The sequence below is a fragment of the Callorhinchus milii genome, unplaced genomic scaffold (assembly GCF_018977255.1).
Source record: "Callorhinchus milii isolate IMCB2004 unplaced genomic scaffold, IMCB_Cmil_1.0 Scaffold3, whole genome shotgun sequence".
Taxonomy (NCBI): Eukaryota; Metazoa; Chordata; class Chondrichthyes; order Chimaeriformes; family Callorhinchidae; genus Callorhinchus; species Callorhinchus milii.
In genome coordinates, this window is record NW_024704744.1 from 42,537,918 (window position 1) to 42,562,152 (window position 24,235).

The 24,235-nt window shown below is 39.7% G+C and overlaps 1 protein-coding gene across 3 annotated transcripts in view; it reads right to left on the reverse strand.

The window, feature by feature from the left end:
* The window catches only part of ube3d (ubiquitin protein ligase E3D), an 89,770-nt gene that overhangs the window by 63,790 nt on the left and 1,745 nt on the right, over positions 1-24,235 (reverse strand). For all 3 annotated transcript variants that reach the window (XM_007905061.2, XM_007905058.2, XM_007905060.2), the window contains exons 2-8: positions 19,942-20,138; positions 17,950-18,040; positions 16,852-17,086; positions 14,909-14,978; positions 11,948-12,026; positions 9,949-10,057; positions 2,991-3,166 (exon numbers count right to left, since the gene is read on the reverse strand). In XM_007905061.2, the coding sequence (XP_007903252.2) occupies positions 2,991-3,166; positions 9,949-10,057; positions 11,948-12,026; positions 14,909-14,978; positions 16,852-17,086; positions 17,950-18,040; positions 19,942-20,138 (957 nt within the window). The remainder of the gene's footprint in view (positions 1-2,990; positions 3,167-9,948; positions 10,058-11,947; positions 12,027-14,908; positions 14,979-16,851; positions 17,087-17,949; positions 18,041-19,941; positions 20,139-24,235) is intronic.

Sequence of the window (24,235 nt, forward strand, 5' to 3'; positions counted from 1 at the left end):
GCTCGGCTTCAACAGCCAAATGTATTAGGCCAGTCCTTATTTTAACAATCTATCCACCCCTCTCAGGAGGGAGGCAAGGTAAGCAGGGCCTCCTTGGAGATGAACTGGCTCCGAGGTGACACGTTTGGCAACGGAATGTCAGAATTAAGCCCTCTGTGGCAGTCTTGGTATTCCAGAGCCAGACAGCTCCTCAGGACACTGCTGATGGGTTTCCACATGTGTCACCTGGCTGCCCCTGCCCCTCCCCCACCAAAAAGAACTGTAAAAATCTCTTTTTTTTTTACTGGTGATAATAGTCACTCTTTTTACCGGTTCACCAATCAGTGGTAATAGTCTCTCTCTAGTAATCAGAACCATTCATAAATTTTAAAACCTTATTAGATTTGCCGCTAGCCTTCTCTGCTCCAGCAAAAAAAAATCTAATTATTACATCATCCCATACAGCAAGGCTAACAGGAATACATTTAATGTAATATTAATGCTTGCATTTGATGAAGTGCCTGCCTATGACGTCAAACCATCGCAAAATTATTCGAAGACAATCACTGTAGAGTGTAGGGACTGTATATTTCTAGGCAACACGGCAGCCAATTTGTGCACAGCAAACAGCCAAGAAATGAATGATCAACTTATTTAGAGGACGGCTGGCCAGGCAATTGAAAGAGATTTCTTTTTTGGAATATTGTCATGGAAATTTTAATGCCCACCTGAAACAGGCAGAAGGGTTATCGGTTTAATATCTCAACAAAAGGGTGGCATGTCTAGCAACACAGCCTGGCCCCAGCTCTGGTCCTGATATGGAGCTTGCACTATTCCATTGCAAATATACAGTTACGTTAAGCAGATCTTGAAGGAAAAATCAACAAAACCAGATTTTGAAGAAGTATTTTCATGCAGACACATTAATACCATTTGTTGCAATAAATCCACCATCAGCATATGCTACCGTGTGATAAATGACCCACACAAACCACCAAGATTACAAATAAAGGAATTTCTATGCAAGAATCAACAGTTCAACACGTTTCCCATGGTGGAAATGCTACTGTGATATAAAAACTGCCAGAATAGTGTCCAGGATGTTGACACATCATGCATGGCTACATCAATATTATGCTTAGTATTGTAGTCTATTATATAATGAACTTCCAAATACATGCAACACTAATAATCACAATAATCAGATACTGTTGATTTTAAAGGATTGGTTGACTCAAACAAGTCTGCTGGCATTCAAACCCAGCCTTATTCTCAACCTAAATCTTGGAAGAGCTTATTATTCACCAGACTGAAGAGGAGCAAGATGCTGGATGAACGAAACAAAGCAGAAACTATTTTTTATATAAAATAAACAAATGTTAGTGTTGTTCGCTAGAACAGGATACAGGAGTCAGGTGGGCAACAACTGAAGACAGAGAAGGACTAGCATGCATACACGCAAAGTATATATCCAATTTCATGACCAGGAAACCAGGAAAAATTCCTCTCTCTTTTCAAACAATGGCATCCCTTCATTTTTAAAAGCTTTCTATATATTTCACATAAAAGAGGTCCACATATTCTGAATTTGCCTCTAAATCCAGCCATTTTTTCACAATAAAGAGAGGCTAATTACAGGATTAGGCTATCCATTGACTTCCTTTGGATATCAACACTGTACATGACTCACACTGCAGGGAACATCACAACCAAGTCCGATCGTCTGCTCATCTAGTCAACAAACCCAGTTTGTTTTTTTACCCTTTTTTTTAATAAAACCTAATTTTTTTTTACCGCTTCCTAGTAAAATCCACCGTGGCCAATTGTCTCAGCAGAGATTATGATCAGGTCAAATCTTTTGAGTCTGTATGACTCAACTACTCAATAAGGAAATTTCATTGAGCTATCAGGGGAACTGGTTGACATCTTTTTAATGAAGACCCAAGTACAACAACAACTTGGATTTATATAGCACCCTCCACGCCAGACGGCGTCTCAGAGCGCTTTACAGTTTAGGATCCCGGGACCGAGCCAGGGGGAGGGGTGGGAAAGTGACCAAAGGTGCGGTCGAAAAGAAAGGTCTTCAGCAGAGAGTACTACACATACAATGTGAAGGCGACAAACGTTGAATTTAACTTCAGCCTCGTATTCAAATCTAATCATGGCCTTGCTCGATGTACTGCAAACCTACAAATCTGGCTGTTCCCTCTGTTCAGCCTCCTTCATGTCCCTGCCTGATCCATCCTACCATCAGTGAGCAAGTTTTCAGCCATTCTGCCCCTGATAGCTGGAATTTCTTCCTGGAATCCATCTGCCTCGACCCCTCCCTACCCAATTTTAAAGCCTGCCTCAAGACTTACCCCGTTTCGACTGTTCTTTCGGAAATCTTTCCCTTTCCCCCACTCTCAGCTCGGGTGCCCAGCCAACCATGTGAATCACTTTGGAGACATCCTCCTGACATGAAATGGCGCTATATAAATTTAAATTATGTTGTATTGGCTCAAGCTATGTGTAGCCAGTACACCACTTAATACAATCATTAGCTACCTTCCAATTCTATCCTCCCTTCTATACTTCAGTCTAAAAATAACTTGACAAATTCCTGGCCACTCTGATAGTCGCTCACGCTACATCCCGTTCTTGTTCCACTACAGATTGAATTCAACAAATTCAGTGTCAGCAAGAATGCACATAGAACCACAGAAATGTACAGCACTGAAGATCATTCAGACCATCGTGTCTGTGCTGGATCTTAGAAAGAGCAATCCATTTGGTCCATTTACCTGCCTTTTCCTATATTCCATGACATAATCATTGTGAGCCTTTTACAGGTTAAACCCAACACTTACAATTTTGCAGAAAAAAAACATTTTGTGTGCTCAAGTTTTGTTCATTACAAATGAACACAGCTCGAAACAAACAAGATTATTTTTGTAAGCACAACAGCTGTTTAATTTCCATATCTATCAAACTAAATGAACAAGAATAATTTCACAAACAATTCCACTTACTCTTTGTTTCTTCCTTTTAAACATGAGTGATAGAGTACTTTGATGGCGTTGTTTGCTCCATACGATTTGAATGACAGCCCAGGCTTCGCTATTCTCTTGTTGGGCTCACAAAAATCACAGACATCTGGCTTTACATGGGATCTCACTAACAAGGTATCAGAATTCAAGAGCCACAGCTGAAAGGATAAGAGGAGAGAAAAGAAAAGTAATATATCTGAATATATTATCTAAACAAATCTGAACATAAATAAAATGCATTGTTTTCAAAATCCTGCCTATACAAAGGCAACCACAAGTCGCTCTGCATCACCAGGCATTCTGCAGCTTAATATAAAGAAGTGAACAAAGAACATATCAGGAAACACGGAACCACTGTTTAAAGTTGTACACACGCAAATTATTTTTGAGTTTCAGGCTTTGTTCCTGTACAAGAATGGCACAGAATAGCCAATCCCAACATTAATGCCCCTCCCTCCCTGCAATATCAGCTTCAACTTATTTTGGGAACAATATGCCTGAACTGAAGGAAAAATAGAATTTATATTTTTACAGTGCTTTGCCATACTGAAATGAGTCAAAACATTTTACAGCAATTACTATTAAGTGTAGACTTTTTTTGCCGGCAAACTTTCATTTACATAACCCACCTTTCAATAATAATAATCCTTACATTTAGTATCCCAAATAATAATACAATAATTTGTATTGTAGTATAGTGCCTTTCAGGTTGGGAGGACACCTCAAAGTGCTTCACAGGGGATACTGTAAAGTGAAGTGATTGTGCATTTTGTGGGTGAACGTAAAGGAACATCTAAAAAAAAAACTGACAAATGCAGCGATAGACAACAAGCAAATAAATTTACGATTAAAATAATAAGTTATTCTTCCTTTCCCTTCCCCTTTGCAAATTATCTTTGCCTCTAATGCAAGTAGCGACTCATGGCAGTTAATAGCCATCTGGTGCCTGCTTCATGTGTGACCTAAGTAACAAAGCTATTCAACCTTATGTTGTACCACAGTGAAGCTTGATTGCCTGCTTCCCTGAAGGTCCGTGCGCACCCATCTTCAAGGAAGCGTCAATGGTCTGTGAGCAGATAACAAACTCAGGCTGATTTTTTTTTACTTCTTCCCCATAGAGGGTATAATCCTTGCATTTTGGTATAGCGCTTTTCACGTCTTCTAGACGTCTCAAAGCGCTTCATAGAATATACTGTAAAGTGAATTGACTGCATACTATGTAGGCGAAACACGGCAGCCAATTGCGCACAGCAGTGTCCCACAAACAGTCATGGATTGAATAGACCAATTTATTATTGGGGTTCTTTTTAGGGATTATTATTAGGCATGTGGAATAAGGAAACATTTTAAAAGAAGTGGGTATCCTTTGAGACGGACCTGGTTTTCAGTGAGACAAGAGAATTGAAGGTTGAGGAAAGGTGATTGTTTAGGAGCTTGACATCTGCGTCTAGATCACTGTGGGTGGAAAGCCAGAGGGAGAGAAGGTCCGAGGATGAGGTCCAATTCACTTTACAGTATATTCTGTGATGCACTTTGAGACGTCTCGAAGACATGATAAGTTATTATATCAAATGCAAGGATTATTATTATTATATATACCAGCAGCATGGATTCCAATCCACTCGGGTCCTAACCCCTAACTGTTCAATGCCTTGGGATGTCCTCCCAACGTGAAAGGCGCTTTACAAATGTAATTTTGTATTGTAATGTTTGGTTCCCAAACTGAAGTGATGCAAGATTCAAAAGCTCCGAAGTAGAAAGGTACATGGAAACAAGCTGGTTGCAGCTTCATACATCAGCAGCTTTGCTCCCCTGCACTGCAAGACACATGTGAGTTGACAGGCATCCCATTACTAGGAGCAGCCATTCAAAAGAAAGGTTCACTTAAGCGTGGAATAAATCCTTATGAATGCTAAAAAAATAATTGTATAGGGATTCTTGTATTCACTGTGGCAAATAAAACATCCTGTTTACAGATTTATTGATTTAAATTTTAATCCCAAATAATAACAGCTAAATCCTCTTTAACATACTGTTATTTACTGAGTTGGGGCATCACTATGATGGTCAGTGCTGCAAACCACATTGTCAGATACTGGCAGGATACAAGTGACACAAATGGTCATCTTGGGGCGTTGGGCCCATTTCAGTGCCTTGGGACGTCCTCCTAAGGTGAAAGGCGCTTTACAAATGTAATTTTGTGTTGTATCTACAAGAGGAATTTCAAGGTATAGCTGTGGGATTGTGGGCTGATATAGTGTAGAAGACAGATGGTCCCCAAAGGAAAAGCAGTAGTTACTGGGGGCAAAGTTACTGGCTTATAACAGGCATTATAGACACTGGGAAGCCAGCTACAACCAGCCCTGCCAGGTGTCACTGGGTGAAAATGAGTAGAAATCAAAGATAAACAGGAATGGGAACAAATGAGAGAACACTGGGCACTGAATGAGGCAGGAATTTAATTCAAACTACTGGATCAAATAACAATTGAAATTTACACAAGACAAATTGCAAGGAAGGAGGTGAGAGAATTTTTTTTATAATAATGGCATAATAATCCTTGCATTTGATACCTCACCTTTCACATAAGAATATCACAAAACACTTCACAGTATTTATTGTAAGGTGTAGCTATAGGTGAACGCAGCAACCAATTTTCACACAACAATGTCCCACAAATTGGCGTGGAGTGAATGACCAATTTTATCTGTGGGTTTGTTGGCAAGACACCAGGGGAAACTCGCTTCTCTTTATCAATTAGTACCATGTAATCTTTAGCACGCAGTCAGACAGGACCTCGGTTTAATGTCTCATTCAAAGGACGGCGCCTCCAACAATTCAGTACTCCTCCAGCACTGCATTGGAGTGTCAGCCAAGACTGTGTTTAAAGTCCTAATGTCGGGCTTGAACCCACTAACTTCAGACTCAAAGGCAAAAATGCTACTAACTGAGCCAGACTAAGACTAAATTTCACGTTTAGAAAACATCTAAACAATAATCTCTGAGGCACCAACACAACAAAGATGCAGTTTTATTCCAAAACCTAACTACTCAAATTCAAACATTCCCCAACGCTTTTGCTCTTTAAACCACTCTCAATTTTCTATTCAACATTGCTGTGACATAATAGCACACGCAGGAAAAAAACAAAGAACATGTATGCTGAAATAGTGAGATTTATTTATAGCATTTCACAAAATAATGACATTAAATTGATAGGCTTTGTCGTTGGGAAAAGAAAAAAAACTAAACAAATGTGATAGTGCATGAAACTTGCTTCGTTAAGACAAATTATAGGCATGGCAGTGCAAACTGAACCCTTCCCACAGTGCATGCTTGTGTATAAATTGATAGATGAAATATCAATGAGTTTAGAAGCTAAATTTACTCAATTTATTCCACTAAACTTTGCAAAGGGCAGACTGATGCTGTGAATTAATGTTGGCGTCAATTTATCTAACCCAGTGGTGCACATCTTTGCTAACCTCAGAGGCTGGAATGTATCCATCTCAGTAATAATGAGACCTGAACAGATGACACATTCTGTTCAAGACAGGAATCAGAGTGGCATGTAGTTTCCTGTTTGATTATTTCCTCTCACTCTTTTCATGCCCATGAAAATTCAGAATTCCAGAGTAATAATTAAAGTGGACTTAAGCAGGATAGTGGCTTTTTGAGATTTTGATAACTAAAAACGAAACGCTAGCTTCGTGCTTACTGAAAAACTATCCCGCTAACCGCAGTTGAAGGCAACATTCTCTCAGGATATGACAAATAGGAGGCAAAGCAGTGTGCAATGAAAACACTCAAAATCCTGTTTAAATCCTGCCATCTAGAGGTGAACCTCAGGGAAAACGTATTTTCTGAAAATTCAATTCTGATTCAACTTTAAACCTAAAGGTAATCTTTACCCAGCTGAATGCGTTTGCTAGCTGAATAAAACCAGGCGAGTGGACAAGGTAATAATCCTATTCTCGGGTCTTTCTTTAATATCCTTTAATATTATTTTTCCTCTAATATTTATCAATTCCTTTTAAAGTTCTTTGGAGTCCTGTAGCACAGCGGTTAGAGCGCATGCCTCGCAAGCGAGACCTGGGTTCGATTCTCGGCAGGGCGAAACGTTGGGCAAGTTTCCTTACTCCACACGCCTCTGTTTACCTAGTAGTAAGTAGGAACCTGGTTGTTAGTTGATTAGCGGATCACTTTTCTGGGGGTAATAATTCCTCAAAAAAATTGGTCACTTAATCCATGACTGTTTATGGGACGCTGCTGTGCGTAATTGGCTGTACATTTCGCCCACAAAATATACAGTCAATTCATTTTACAGTATATTCTGTGAAGCGCTTTGAGACGTCTCAAAGACATGATAAGATGCTACATCAAATGCAAGGATTATATTAAGGACTTGGCTTCAAGTCATTTTGTGGGGAAAATCTATATTCTAATAAATCTCTGTATGAAAAAATATATTTAACCTCACCCTTTTTTCTTCCAGTGATATCAATTTACATCCTGGTTACCGAGTTATCGAACAATGAAATAGTTTCTCTCTATTTACCTTAACAAACCCATTCAGAAAATCCCTATAAGATTCCTCTTAAGTTTCCCTGCTCCAGTGAAAACAGTCCCAGTGCTATCATGAGAAGTTTGATCATTTCAAAGAATTTAGAGAGATGAAATGGACTCTATAAGAACATAAACTTATTCAATCCTCTGATTTAATACACAGAAGTTGAAATATGTCATGATTTTACATATGCTAAAAAGTTAATCTACACAGGAAAAGTACTGTGTGTGCAAAACTTGCTTCAGGCTGTGATGGAGCTTCAGACAAATCATTATGTTGCAGAATTTGAACCAGGAGAAATCTTTTTTCATACAATATCATTTATAAACTTAAATAGTTTGTTAAGTAACTACATTTAAGAGAATTAATTGCACCACAAACAAACTTGCACCTATACATACAGAATAAAGAGAACAAGTATATGTGAGGTGGTAAAATTTTGAAAGGAATGGAATAGCGAGGAACTTAGGGGTTAGTGTACATGAATTTAAAACTAGTGTACTCAAATTTTATAATTAGGGGCATAGAACATAAAGTTGAAATGTAAAGTGAAACTTACATAAATCATTAGTTAGACTGCAGTTAGAATACTGTGTCCAGTTTTGATCACCCAACCTTAGGAAGGCAACACAGGGAGTGCAGAGGTGATTTACTAGAATGATAATTGGGATGTGCGGTTTGTCCTATGAGCAGGGATTGGAGGAACTAAGGCTTTTTTCGCTAGAATAAAGAAGGTTGATGGGTGACCTGCTAAAGTTCTTTAAAATTATTCAGTGGATTTGATATACTGTAGGGAGACGTTACAGTAAAACTCACATAAGCTGAATAAGTTGGGATTGTAACATTTAATATGACGCAAAGTTCGAGTTGCAAGCAAACTGTATGGGTCGTGTAAAATCCGATTTAATCAATAATCTTCACTGCATACGTGTAATTCAATGCAGGCGCATTTGGTAGTTCATCACTCCAGCCAGTAAGTTTGCATGTGAGGACGGGTTGGGAAGGCCGACAAACAGGGAGTAGGCGTAGTCAAGCCTAGATGTGATGAATGCGTGGATGAGAGTTTTGGCAGCCTGAGTGGTGAAGCAGTGGCAGAGCCGGGCAACATTGTGGAAGTGGGAGAAGGCAGAGTAGGTCATGGCACAGATGTGGGCTGGAAAGGACTGGCTTAGCAAGGTGGAGTGTGCAACCATGGATGGTGATGCTGTCAGCGCCTGAGGTGAGGAGGCGCTGACGGGAGCCAATCAGGAGAGCCTCGGGCTTGTTGACGTTCAACTGAAGAAAGTTAGCTCTCATCCAGGACTTGATGTCTGACAGACAGTGGTCCTGAAGTCAAGGGTGGAGGCAGAGAGGTAGAGTTGAGTGTCATCTGCATACATGTGGAAGTTGACCCCATGTCTGCAGATGATGTCACCAAGAGGGAGCATATAGATATTGAACAGGAGGGAACCAAGGACAGAGCCCTGAGGAACTCCGCTGGAGAAGAAGCCATTTGTGGAGATGAAGTGGAGACATTGCAAGAGGTAGGATCTGAACCATTCAAGGACAGAACCATGAAGGTTGAGGTGAGAGGATAGACTTTGGAGGAGGATAGAGTGGTCGAACGATATCGACTACAGCAGAGAGGTCAAGGAGGATGAGGAGGCAGAGGGAGTCCTGGTCACATATGGATAAATGTCATTTGTCACTTTGATCAAAGCTATTTCTGTGCTGTTTCTGTTTAGAGGGGTTCATGAAGGGAATGGCGGGAGAGGAAGGAGCAAAGCAACAACTTGTTTTGATAGGAAACTAAATGAGACTTAGGTAAATGTACAACTTAGGCATTTATATGATTTATAAAGATAAGACTTGTGCAAGTTTCACTGTATATCCATTCATCAGCGAGTCAGTATTAAGATTATTAGTAAAACAGTATACAGGTGAATGGAGCAAGGATAGGAAAACAGGATTATAAGTACTGCTCTTTAAAAGAGCCAGACATGAAGAGTGGAATGGCCTTATTCTGTGTTGAAAAATTCTATGGTTGGAACAGGAACATTGAGAATCGTTCAGTAATGAGGCACTGGGAAATCCTAATTGGTGCTATCATGTGTTCCACAACCCCTGTATGTAACCACTCTAATCCTACAGTCATACACATGACGTGTATTATCAGCAGCTCTAATGTCAAGCTTCTTTTTTTTCCACATACATTATTTTGTATTTGTAGATATTATTTTCTTTTGTAAATGAACTATATGGACTCAGTGGAAGGATTCTCTTTCCCTGGAATTTTTGTTGTTCACATTCTGGGATTTCACAGCCACTCGCATACCTCAGCACTGGGCCCTACATGACCACAAATGCCCAACATACAAATAAGTTCATCCTTACTAAAATGTATGTCTTCCCATCATGTCCTTGAATGCAGAATCGGAATGTGCTCTGAGCAGAGGACAACTCCATCAGTCGACCGGCAACCACACTCTCCACAAACACAGATCTAAAATATTTGATAAAAGATGCAAGTTTTAAACAGTGCACTACACTCTGTTACAAATACAATACAAATCTACATATATTATATATATGTGCCTTTCACACAGGGAGAATGTCCAAGCGCATGAATAATAATACCTCAATATTACTAAAGTTAAAACATTTTGAAAATATGCAATTTTAGAGGCCAGCAATAACATGCAACACCATAGAAGTGAGGATGAAGATTCAGTAATAGTGGGAAGAGAGATCATGGACTAGTCTAACATGCCTTCTGTTGACGAGTCGTGTGGAAGCAAGACAGCCATGGCGAATAAAAGGCAGAGAAGAACAGATCATCTGGGAGAACATGGAACAATTTCATTGCCTTGAAAAAAATGCTATAAAACTTTTTAACATTAAAATTAAAATCTGGCAAAAACATAATTCATCAAAGAATATAATGGGCTACTTCCATAAAACTGTCCAGAAATATGAACGCAAGCCTCATTCCTTGATGCATTAATACTTTACTGTAATCAATTACCTTCATTTTCACACATCTAATGTAGCTAATGAAAGATAAGCCCTAATAGCTCCAGATTACAATAGATCATGTATAATGCAACATTAATTGATTGTGGTAATAAGGAAAAAATCTTCTAATATATTATGTCCATGTGCTTGTGTGTTTGAGGGAGTAAATGAAGAGAGAGTAAGAGAAAGAACAAAGAGTAAGGCTGGAGAAAAAAATCTTTCAAATATTGATGAAATAAAGACTAAAATCATAAGGAGCAGTCACAGAACGTTTAGGAGGAAGTGCATTCTTGCTTGACAAGGCAACAGATGACTGGTTGGGAAGATTTGCTTCAATATTAGACTTTCAGTCTCACCACACAACCCTTCCTGGACAAATATAGCACCCCTCTTCACTCTCTCAACAATGCACATTGACTTGAACCTGAGAAAAGCTCCCAACTGCAAATGTTTCCATTTCCACACCTATCCTTATCTTCCTGAGTGAGAACATATTTTACCAAGGCCCCCTTACAACTCTCAGAAAAAAGATCCCTTCTACCCACAGTTTAGGCTGCATCTTAATCTAACTGCCTGAGAAGGTTCATGAGAAACTTAATAAATGTGGTCAAAAGGTGTGGTTCAGGAATATAATAGTGTCAGATGGTATTTTTCAAACTTTGGTACCAATTAGATGCAACACAATGGTTTATTTTGGTCCTGCACATCCCTTGCAATTGTTCACAGGTATTCTGCTGCAATTGTCCCACAGCATCCATATCTGGTGTGTCACACTTTTTTTTGTTAAGAGTTCTGTGATACTTCCAGTCAATGGTATGTCATATGCCCCCAAGCTTCTTGTAGTTTTTTTTTGCTTTGTGTTTTTACACAGTGATCCTGCATATGCCCAAAATACATGGAAAACCGATGAGGAGCAGGAGTTTCTCCTTTGCCGGAATGGTTAACACCGCTGCTGATTTAATGCTGGGACTTGCCTCCAACAACAGCATCAATATTGACTTTAGTGGCTGGGAGGCTATTTATGAAGGTTTTGCTTCTTTACTGAAATCAAAACTACTGCCAAAACCCAGCACCCACAGTTAATAATCACAGTACTGCTGTCTGTGATTCAGAGATTATTCTTTTTCTTGTATGTGTATATTTAAAACAGGACTGTGTACAAAGGAAACGATTGAGAAAATCATGGATGCAAAACAATATCAATTTCATATGAATCCACTGGTTTGAAAGCCAAGAATCAATGGATTTTTAGTTTATATTTGCTGTACTTTTTTTTGAGAAGTGGCCAAAAAGTGAAGGATGGAATTGGAATTTGGCCAATGCCGGGTTTTATTTGCACTACTACATCCTGGTTACAGACACAAGTACAGATACTTACCTTTTAAGCATGTTCCTCTTCAAACCCTGGTCAGTGACTGGTTGAACCAGGACCTCGGTCACATAAAACTTCATTGTCTCTATAAAGTAAATAAATTAGAAACGTTAGGTGTCTTAAATGTGTTCTTTACCACATAATCTCGCCTCATCTCCTCTCCCCTGGCACCAAAGTCAAATGAGCCTAAAACTATGTTTTGCTAAGTATATCTGAGCAGCTTTTTAAACTTTTCTTCAACAGGAAATTGACCTGCAAGAAACAAACTTGAATAAATAAAAAAACATTTTAGAAAAAGAAAAAAGTACCTTATGTTAAGATCAGAGAATCAGATTTGTTCAAAGGTATTTGAAAATGAACCTTAATGGCCCTTAGCACATACAAGTTCATTTCACCATGCTTAAACATGCTTAACATGCTTAAAAGGTAAGTATCTGTACTTGTGTCTGTAACCAGGATGTAGTAGTGCATAACCCATCAATCACTGTACACTCAACATGCAAATTAATTTTCCCATTTAGAGTAACCAGTCCCTGTCAATAGATTCCAAAGGCAGCGTCATCTCAGTCTAATAGCTGGTCTAAATCTTTAAACGTAATCAAATTAAGCCAGTGCACACTGGAGAAACAATGCCATTTTTCAGTGTCAATTTTGCGTTTCCATTCATTCGAAAGGGACTCGCCAGAACACTGTTGACTTCACAAAAACTGAAACAGCCTCAAAAGAAGCATTGCTTGGAATTTCAATATTACAATAAAACTCAATTTATGCCAAAGTACACAAACATCTAAGTAAAAGGAGTCTCCAACCCAAGAGAATAGAAACCTCGCCGGAGAAGATACAGGAAGCTGCTAAACATTAAGCAACATTTCAGTGCAGTTTAACCTTTCAAAATTGTACAGCTCAACCAGGTCAAGCCAACTACAAACAATCTGATGATACCGGCAGTTAATCCACATGGGGAAACCTTGTTCTATATATAGTAAAAACAGTCACAGATGCTTTCATAAGTGAAATGTCATCCTCAGATAGAAAACAAAATGTGGCATTTCTTAAAATTGCAGACGTCAATTCAACTCAGTTGCTAGCACTCCTGCCTCTGGGTCAGAAGGTTGTGTGTTCATGCCTCAAGTTGCGACTTAAGCACGTAAGTGTACGCCGGCAGTAGTAAAGCAGCGCATCATTGTCAGAGATGCCATCTCTCAGACAAGACATTAAGTCAAAATCCCATCTGCTTGTTTGCTGGCAGACGTCCAATGACACTATTCGAAAACAAGGGAGTTTCTCTTGCTGTTCTAATCAAGATTAATTGGTCATTCACTTCTTGGCCATTTGTAAGAACTTGCTGCCACAAAAATGACTGACATGTTTATCTACAAACAGTCACTACACTTGATAATTACTTTGGGTAACTGGGCTGCCTGTGCACTCAGGTAAACAGTATGTCCCCAGGGCACCCAGTTATAAATGAACCTACATTTTATGGGGAAGGTGCCTTTTAATGAGGTTACTAGGTGTCAGACTGATTCATCTAGTGACACTCTCGCCAAATATATGCTCCAATGCAGTACTGGTGTGTGTGGCATTGTTAGAGGTGCCATCCTTGGGCCATTAAAGCAAAATCCTGTCTGCCTGATGGACATTAAAAATCTCATATTATTGATATCATACACAGTGTCCTAGCTACTGACATCATACACTCGTGTCCTAGTTATTGGATAGTATATACTACAGTATTTTAGTTATTGGTATTAAACTACAGTATTCTAATTATTGATATTGTACACTCTAGTGTTCTAGTTATTGATATTGGACTACAGTGTCCTAGTTACTGGTATTATACGTCCAGTATGCTAGTTAATCTGAATTCAAAATATGAATTCAGCTGAATTCAGTCTCACTTTTGCAGCTGTTTTTTTCTTAAAAGAACTCACAGAACACTGGCTGTAAAATTAATTCTGGAAGTTCTGAAATGTTACTTTAATAAAGTAAATCTAGACACAGGTGGAATTTTATCCCTATGGTTTTTAAATATTTTGCAAAACCAGACTTGTTTTTTTTTAAATATCCAATGTGAGCATTCAGTCTTCTGGATTCAAGTCCATCACAATAAAGATCCCTATTCTCTACCCTAACCTCCGTCGAACACTCCTCACTGTACGAATAACAATTCTATTTCTCACATCAGTCACCTTACATCAGTGAAGGTAGTGTCAATTGGTACCAAATTAGCAACTTCAACAATTTACAATTATATAGCACCATTCATGCAAAAGAACATCTCAAAGTCCTTCACGAGCAAAAAGTGATTGAAATTTAGATGTGGCTGAAGGCAAGGAGAAAGAGGCAGCTTGTTAGAAGATTTCTGAAAGCAAGCAAAGCAAAATGATTGAGGAAAGAGCAATCAAAAGGACAGGCATGTGTTCACTTAAGGCTCAGCTTCCAATGCTAGAGGGGCAGCAATGGGGAACCCTCAGTAAACCATAGCTAGTAGAGCAGAGTGTGAGCTGAATCAAAATGTACTAACAGAGTAATGTAAGGCAGTGGAAAAAATTGGGGGCAGTTTTGTGCCCTTGTCAAGTATAATTCTCACTCATTTTATACTGGACCAAAAACAGCCAGAAGAGAGAGGAAACCTTCATCCCCATCAAATTGGGCTCAAATCAATCGCAGATTAACTTTCTGCAACACCTAAAATAGTATTCATTAAAAATTGAACGGTCGAAACAGCGCTAAAGTGATATGTTCTTGTTAAAAAACAAAGTTTTGAAAAAAGACCTCAGTGTATCAACTGCAGTTATGTCAACGTGCTGTACTGGAGAGAGTAAGAACCATCTGTCTTGCTAGACTCACTAATAACTCCAAATTTCTGCAGATCAAATCTTAGATGATGTGCTTGGCAATGGGGTAACAACGCGAAAATTGAAAATTTAGAAACAGTCATACAAGACATGCATCAAAAAGTACCTGATGCCGTGAACTCTCCCAACATCTTCCTGCAGCGTGTGCAGACAACGGCGTGACTTCCTTTTGGTTTCTGCAAAACAAAAAAAGAAAAATGAACGAGAGTATTTTCTTCAGTGCTTGCAGGAAGCAACATGAGGACCTTGCTTAGAGCTGCCACAGAATACGTTAGCATTTAATCCCATAATATCCCACACCAGAGAGGCACAAGTTTGAGACTTGCTAATTTTAGTTAGGTGATCTTAAGGGACAGTGACAAGAGATATCGGATACTGAAGAATCATCTCTTTCTCCACACATCGCCCAAGCATCGTCAAAGTCAGGCAGACAAAGGGATAATGAAAGTAGATTTTGAAAAAATTATTAAATGAAATATCATTTAATGTCTTCAGACAGGCACTTTGAGTCCAGCCCACACTTCTTGTCCAGCGCACACTCCTGCTTTCTTAGCTGGGACATGGTGCCTGACATGGAGGCACCAAAAGGTTTTGGAGTGGAAGTGGATATAATAATAATAATCATTAATTTTCTCTTACAAATACACAGTTACTACACTTCACAGTAAAATCCTGTGAAGTGCTTTGAGACATCTCGATAACATGATGAGGCATATCAAGTGTAAGGAATATTAATAACATTATTCTAACAAGGATACCCATTAGCCTATAAGAGGATGGAGAGTAAGAAAGGAATATTTCTTTCCTCACAATATTTCCATGCCTTAAATAAAACATCCACAGTTGGGTAATATGTGTTGATTTAGGGGCAGAAATCCAAGCACAGGCTTCAAATGGTTACAATTGCAAGGGCGTTGTAAACGATTCGTTTATCCTTCACAGCAGCTTAAACTGCATTCACAATTGGGTTTAAAAATAAAAATATAAAACAATTCCCCAAGGGAAGGATTTCAGTCAGTAAAAGCATCCATTTAAAATTTATGAGATATGACTAATATGCAGCTCAATGCACAGGAACATCCCAGTGACCTTCATAGCATACATGGCAGATGCGTATCTAGGGCAAAGGATCTAAATTTCCTGAACACAATGCACCAGTCAAAGAACTAATCAGAAAAGAACAGGGTGCAGATATTTTTCCCCAACACATCAACCTTCTCCAAAATTCTTCATTAGTTCACTGTCAAGTCAAACTTCCACATTCCCATTCCCTATATAGCGATCTTCACCCAGGGCATCGACTCATAGCACTGTATAGTAGGTTGAACAAGGGAAAGGGGGAGGTGACCATAGGCGCATTTGAAGAGATAAGTCTTAAGGTGAATTTAAACATAAATGCAGAGGAAGCCTGGCAGCATGATTGAGACAGTGATTTCCAAACGTTAAGTATGCAACACTGTAATAATAACAATCCTTGCATTTGATACAGCACCTTAACACGTCTTCGAGACATCTCAAAGCACTTCACAAAATATACTGTGAAGTGAATTGACTGTATATTTTGTAGGTGAAACGCAGCAGCTAATTGCACACAGCAGTGTCCCACAAACAGTTGTGGATTAAAGTGATCAATTTATTATTATTATTGAAGGAATTATTACCCCCAGAAAAACGATCTGCCAATCAACTAACAAGCGGGTTCCCTACTTACTACCAGGTAAACAGTAGCATGTGGAGTAACAAAACTTGCCCAACATTTTGCCCTCCAGGGAATCAAACCCAGCTGTATCACTTGCAAGGCGAGTGCTTGCAACTGAGCTACAGGACTCCACGAAAGCTGGATGAGAAAGTCAGGCTTGGATATTCTGGATAAATAAGTTAAAAAGGGTCAAAAAGCCTTCTTTCCTTCTCTGTTCCCCTCATGAATACAATCGTAATTTTAATCTTGGTTCGAATTCTTTTCTGTACATCTATTTAATATGGACAGCAATAGTGTAGGCTGGAACTTGAGGTGAGCTGTTTTGAAGATGGCCTAAGCAGAAAACACACCTGTACTGAATGGATTTCACCCGCGAGCTGCGAGACCTCTGATTGGCCAGTTTTCACTTCCTGTACCGCAGTTTCATCAACGTCGGCCACATTGACCAACATAAATGTGTCACCCAACAAGCAGTCATCCTCCTTTGGCTCCAACTTCTTGGCAAAGGGATCAGGATGACAGCACCAGTGTTCCACCAAATCACTCCAGTTCCCATTTGGTAAAGGGAGAACTCTCCGAAAGATCCTGCAGAAAAACCTCATGTCGTCATCTTTTCTCAGCACTTTCAGTAGCAATATTTCAAATAAATAACAACAAGGCATTTCCAGTTGAAGTCTGAATGCTCCTCACTACAATTATCCTATAAGCCTGGCTGACTGCAAGACATCACGGTACTACAGGATTGTACTGGACGTCAGAAGATCACTGCTGTCCATCTAACCTTTCCTATATAATCCTACACTGTATGTCACCCTTCCTCAATCAAATACCAATGTAATTCCCTCTTCAATCTGCTGAAACAATCGATGACCATCATCCTTCTGCTCAGAATATTCTGTATGCTCTCCCCTCCGTTGTGTAAAGTAGTTAACTGAGCCATCTCTTCTTCTCTCTGTGCTTGAAATGACGCAATAGATTTATTGGTACCAAAATGTAATAGTGTTTGTTGAAAAGTAATGGCTCATTTTAAGAAGTACAATCTTTTAACACTTTTCTGAGTATCTTGTCGTCAACCCATCCTTCCATGAATCTCAGACTTAGACTGAGTCACTCAGTAGGGAGAAAGCTAAGGGCTTGAAGCTCTAAAAGAAAGCAGCAGCACAAGGTAATTTCTGAATACAGCCTGCAAAAGTGTTTCAGCTTTTATTAAAACCTATAGATGAGAACACTCGGTTTAAAGAAAAAGGTTTAATTTACCATATCAGTAGGAATTCTGATGCAAATAATCCTTCCCCAAACCAGACTGCTCCATCAAAAACTGTCTACAACCTTTCAGTACTCAACGTTTGCTACTTCTGTTCCGCGTGTTATTTTTGTTACAGCCTCTTTTCCCTCTCTTTGAATTATTCTAGAGAGCAATATGAAAGTATCAAAATTGGTTGCCTCACTGCTTTTTAAGTAAAGACTGTCCACACGTCTGGCACTGAAAGATGAAGCTCATCTGGGCCGCTAAGCTCTTCATCGCAGTTGGAACCAGTTCTGTATAAGCATAAAAGGGGAAGTATTATTGACACAGAAGTATGGATATAGATGCAGAAATCTTCCAAATCAACTTTGATTTTAAATTGAGACTTAATCATTACAATATTATTTCAATATGCAAAATAAACATTTTCAGATTTTTGAACATGAGTTTAATTAATTCCCAGAAAATCCCAATACTTTAGAGTTTGAGTCATGCTGGGATGTCAATAATAGTTTCGTTTTAAAGACATAAACCATTTTGACTCAGTATGTTCACAGCACTGAAAGATCAATGCTATAATTTACATTTAAGCATTCCATATCCATTACATTTAACATATTTTCATGTTGGGAGTATTCAAAGGAAAATCTTCTTCAAATTTAGATAATCTTGAATGTAATTAATTTTTTAAGTTTACCATTGCAACATCAGTATGGTCCCTGGAGCTCAGTTCCTATTACTGTGCTGACATGGTTTCTAAATACAATGCTCAGCTCACAACCCTGGCTGGGAACTGTCCTGCAAGCAAACGGCTTCCACATCAGTAGATGAGACTCTAGGTTATGTGAGTTTCCTATTCATGACTTACAGAATTAATGAGGTTTTCATCAGAAAAACAGATTGAGAAAGACAATGAAATGCTGAGAGGCAGAGTTAATGTAGATGACAATGGGTGATCTAAGTTGGACTGTGCACACAGATCAGAAGGTGTGGCTTTAAAATGAATAAGTCTCAAATGAGTCTATGGTCTCTTTCCTCCTCTGATCCACAACGAGTACCTAATAAATAATAATCCTTGCATTTGATATGGGGCAAAGCATCTCAAAGTGCTGCACGGGGATTTGCTATCGAGTGCGGTGATTGCACTTGAGAACAGACCGCCAGGAAAGCAGTTAAGGCTAAATTACTTAACTCTAAAAAAGTTAATAAATAGTTAAAGTGGAAGTGATTGGAGTTCATTGGGAAAGGGAAACAGAATGAGATGATATCAAGCACTCCACAGGCTATGATGATTTCTGTAATACTGGGGTTGGGCAGGGAAATGTCCAAAGGAGGAAAAGCAGGGAAATACTGTAGGATGGCGACAGGAGCAGTTGATTAAGGTTGCCACTGTGGAATTTGGTTGGTAACTTTGGAATGCTTGGAAGAATAAACAGTATATATTATTTCCCTTTAGGAGACTGAATAAGTCAGGATAAATCCACAATTGGGTAAATTGATCACAATCTGTAGAAGCAGCCATTGTAATCTAGAACAGAAATTTTCTCTCAATTCCCTAAACTCTGAGCTCAATTAATAATAATAATTCTTGCATTTGATATAGCACTTTTCACGTCGGGAGGACGTCCCAAAGCTCTTCACAGAATATACTGTAAAGTGAATTGACTGTATATTTGTGGGCGAACGCTGCAGCCAATTGCGCACAGCATTGTCCCACAAACAGTCGTGAATTGAAAATTACCAATTTATTATTGGTTTGGGTTTTTGGAGGGATTATTATTAGGCTCTGTGTGGAGTAAGGAAACTTGCCCAAGGTTTCGCCCTCTGCCTGGGATTGAACTCAGGTCTCTCACTTGCAAAGCGAGTGCTCTAACCACTGAGCTACAGGACTCCACATGTTCCCCACCCCCACCCTCTGAAAAAATGCTGGCAGAATATCAATTGCATCCTTCCCTATCATGCAGAAATGATCAGCTATTTAAATAAATGCAAGGGGCTGAAACATGGGATCTTCCATTAGATTGTAGGAACACTTATAAATGTTCAACCAGTGAATACATTGTGTACTGGACAAGCAGATAATTATAATAACCTTGTCTGATGACAGATATGTTTAAATTACGAATTGAATTATCTCATAAAATTCAGCTCTGGTTTAGATCTAGTATGACTATGTTTGAAAAGCATGAGCAACCTGCAAGGCTGTCTGTCTCAACTTGCAACCTCATGTGTAATCCATCTGCTGCAACATATTGGAGACTGCGACAGGAGGAAGGTGCGGTCCTGACCTCTGGTGGCAAACGCAGGTACACACACTTCTCATCAGTTTGAACGTGTAGGGATGACGAGCTGAGAGAAACCTGGAACTCTGAACACTTTGTTGGGAAGCACCTGCAGAAAGAGAAGCACAAAACATTATTCTGCTAATTCTCAAGGAAGGTTTTCCCAACCGTGTTGAGGCAACTTTGTGCTGAATCCTGAAGGAATACACATATTGTTTCCACATGCAGAAACCCATTACCATGATTATGAGTATCCCAATCAGACACAAGTCTGTCTGCTGCTTACACGTGGAAATTAATCTATGTCTGAAAATGGAATGCACACTGTGACTAGAGGGACTCACCCTGCTTACTTAAGTCCAGAAAATATTACACAGGTTGGTGAGAGGCAAGGCTTAGGGACCCGACAGTGTACATTGCAGTATTGCTAGATTTCAACCAACTAAAATCGCATTGAGAGCACTGTCTGGCAATCCTCCCGCTGCTTGTCCAATAAGGACAACCTATCTGTTAGGGCTTTGACTTCCAGATTTACAGGAGCTGTGTAGGAAGAATCCTCACTCCCAGAGATTGGTCACTCCTAATCCTGCCAATAAGGTAGGCTGAGCCGTCATCAGCAGTGCCCTGGAGTCCTGCAGATCCAGCTCGTTCAGGAAGCAAATATCAAGACCAGCAGGGAGGGTTGACTCCATTCAGCCAAACAGGTCACCTTGGAATTAGTTCAGCTTCAAGGAGATCGCTCCTTACCAACACCCCCACCCCAGGACAGGAATATGCATCTGGAGTTCAATTTACTCAGAACTCATAATCCAAGTGGTACTTGGGGAACAGGGAGGTGATCAGAGACAGACAAAGTGGTCGGTTTTAAGGTGGTACTTACAGACAGAGAGGGGTGAAGACCGAGGGTTAGACACACAGCAAGCCTGAGCTAGTCGAACCAAGAAGGCAAATAGTGGAGTGGGGTAAGAGAAAGTCAGAGATAAAGTTCTTGGGTGTGGAGTGATTTATTGGTGAGGGTAACAATCCACTGAGACAAGGAGACAGGGAAGCATGGCAAGGACAGGGGTGATGGGCCTGTAGACTTTGGTGTTGATGAGGATGAACGTAAGGGAATTTTGGATAAGTCTGAGTTTATTGATGTTGGCACTAGGAACAGCAAGGAGTGCTTTTGAAACATCCAGGCAGGAAGTAACAAAGTCACGGGTAAGGAATTTGGCGGCATTTGGATAGGACGTAGGCTGGTGATGTAGTGGAGGTGAAAATAAGGGGTCTTAGTTAGGGACCGGATGCGAGGAGTGAAAGGGCTAAGGATCGAACCAGACACCGATATTACACATCTGTTTGGTGTGATTGAGGGAATTCGAGGAGGTCAGAACCGAAAGTGAGGAGACATTGGTGGGAGCCAGGGAGGATGGTTTCCATCTTCTTCATGTAGAATTGCAGGAAATTGTACTTCATCAAGGTCTGACAGGCAAGTGGACAGAACATCAATGGACCTGACCACTGTCAAGTCTGATGTTAGGCTGCACATCACTAACTCCTGTCCAGCATTGCAATGTTATCCCACAAAGTCTAAGGACCCGTAGTGGCAAACTAAAATAATTAATGACCAAATTAAATTTCACATGGAATAACAAACCACCATTAAATCAGCACAGTTTATTTGTAGATGTGATATTGCACAATATTGATATTGATCATATTTGGAACACAATAAGCTCCAAGATCACTCATACAGTAATAATACTTGGCGATTACCAACCTGTGCCAAATACTCTCTGAAATTAGATAAGCAGCATGCGCTCCAGGGAGTGCACATTCCATTCCAGACACAGGGAAATCTTCATGCGTAGGCGGCATACATATGTAGAACTCTGTCTGGTTTGGCTACTCTTAAGCATGGTGATGGGTTTATTAATGATACTTGTATTTGATGAGTGCCTTTTCACATCTTCAAGACATCTCAAAGCGTTTCACAGAATACACTGTAAAGTCAATTGATTGTATATTTTGTGAGGGAAACACAGCAACCAATCACGCACAGCAGTGTCGCACAAACAGTCGTGGATTGAGTGACCAAATTATTATTTTTGGGGTTTCAAGGCGTTATTACCCCCAGAAAAGCGATCCACCAATCGACTAACCGGGTTCCTACTTACTGCTGGAGAAACAGAGCGCAAGAGGAGTAAGAAAACTTGCCCAACGTTTCGCCCTGCCTGGGAATCAAACCCAGTTCCTCTCGATTTTCCGCATGTGTCAGCCACCCAGCTGCTATTATGGCAATATTTTTGGTTTAGATTGTGGCCTACAGACCAGTTCTTCTACTACTTTAATCTCCAGTTCTGCACATTGCATGAAAATGATGTGACAAGTAGTGTGTCACACTACCAACAAATTATCACAATCTGATTTTAAGAAGGTGGGCAAACATCATTTGAGAGCTGTGTGACAGTTTGCCTGACACAACGGGAGTGCATCACGTAGATTTGCATAGCCATACGGCAAGGAATTAGTCCATTAGGCCCAATCAGTCCATACAGTGCTTATATTCCACACAAGTCCCCACCCCTCCTATTCACCTCCTATTAAAGCATCCTGTGTGGAATCCTATATGGAGTCCTGTAGCTTAGTGGTTTGAGCACTCGCTTCGCAAGCGAGAGACCAGGGTCCAATTCCCAGGCAGAGCGAAACATGAGCAAGTTACTCCACACGCCTCTGTTTACCTGGCAGTAAGTGGGAACCCGGTTGTTAGTCAATCAGCTGATCACTTTTCCAGGGGTAATGATAGCTTTTAAAAAAAATAATTTGGTCACTCAATCCACTACTGTTTGTGAGACACTGCTGTGCGAAATTGGCTGCCATGTTTCACTCACAAAATATAGTCAATTCACTTCACAGTATATTCAGTGAAGCGCTTTGCAACGGGTACAGCTAGTAATACATTAATGAAAACACATCATAGTGGAAGAGTGAAACACCCATGTTAGTCCACTAGTAAAGAACCCCCTTGTTACCAGCCATTCCTCGTGTGAAAATGAGAATGGACAATGCCATCATTTCCTCCATACCTTTTTCGCAATGAATCTTAGCACTAGAGAGTAATGAATAAAGCAGTGAGTATTCAACACTGGAGTGTAATACAAGAGATTTTTCTTGCCATGGTTTTTGAAAATCTATATGATCAGGAATGTAACACTTAGTGTTGAAGGTTTTCTCACATCAATACTTCCCACTACTCAGCCATCAGGCATATCCCTCCCCACATTTGTTGTAACTGTTCTCCCATTCACCTCTACTCTAAATATCTCCTAAATAACAACAACAAATTACCTTCGTATAGTGCCTTTCACCTCAGGAAGACTTCTGATATTCGTTTATAAACATTGTTTACAAACAAAACATTATTTATAAACAACGTTTCATCTATTGAGTGAGCTGTGGGTGCGGAGAGAGTATACAGAAATCTACACCCAAGATATCTGTGGAGTCCTGTAGCTCAGTGGTTAGACCACTCGCCTCTCAAGCGAGAGACTTGGGTTAGATTCCTAGCAGGGCGAAACCTTGGGCAAGTTTCCTTGCTTCAGATGCCTGATAATAAACCCTCAAGAAAAAAACACAGTAACTTAGTCATTCAATCCACAACTGTTTGCGGGACACTGCTGTGTGCAATTGGCTGCCACATTTCGCCCACAAATATACAGTCAATTCACTTCACTTATATTCTGTGAAGCGCTTTGAGACGTCTAGAAGACGTGAAAAGCGCTATATCAAATGCAAGGATTATTATCCCACTTTCTCTACTAATTGTTTTTTTTAATTGAAAGTAAATACATACATTCAAAAAATGTTGTAGTTTTTGCATCAAAAACAGAATACACCAGTACTGGAAACAGTGACACTGCTCATTAACAAACAGAAAAAGGTCATTTATTGCATTTTTTTTACAGCAACTCCAATGGCCTCTTTATATAAGACTACTTAGATTTATTATACAGTACAGTGAATTTACAAACACTCAAGAGTCTGAATAGTTCTTGAATTACACTGATATAATTGCAGTAATGTAAAGCGCATGTTGTTTCGTTGCACATTCTGCAAAACAAAAACTAACCATTTTTTCAAGGAATACAATCAGAAGAGCTTTCTGTCCATTTGACTATATTGTACCTGTTCAATGAACTGATTTCTGATCTCTTAGAAGACCAC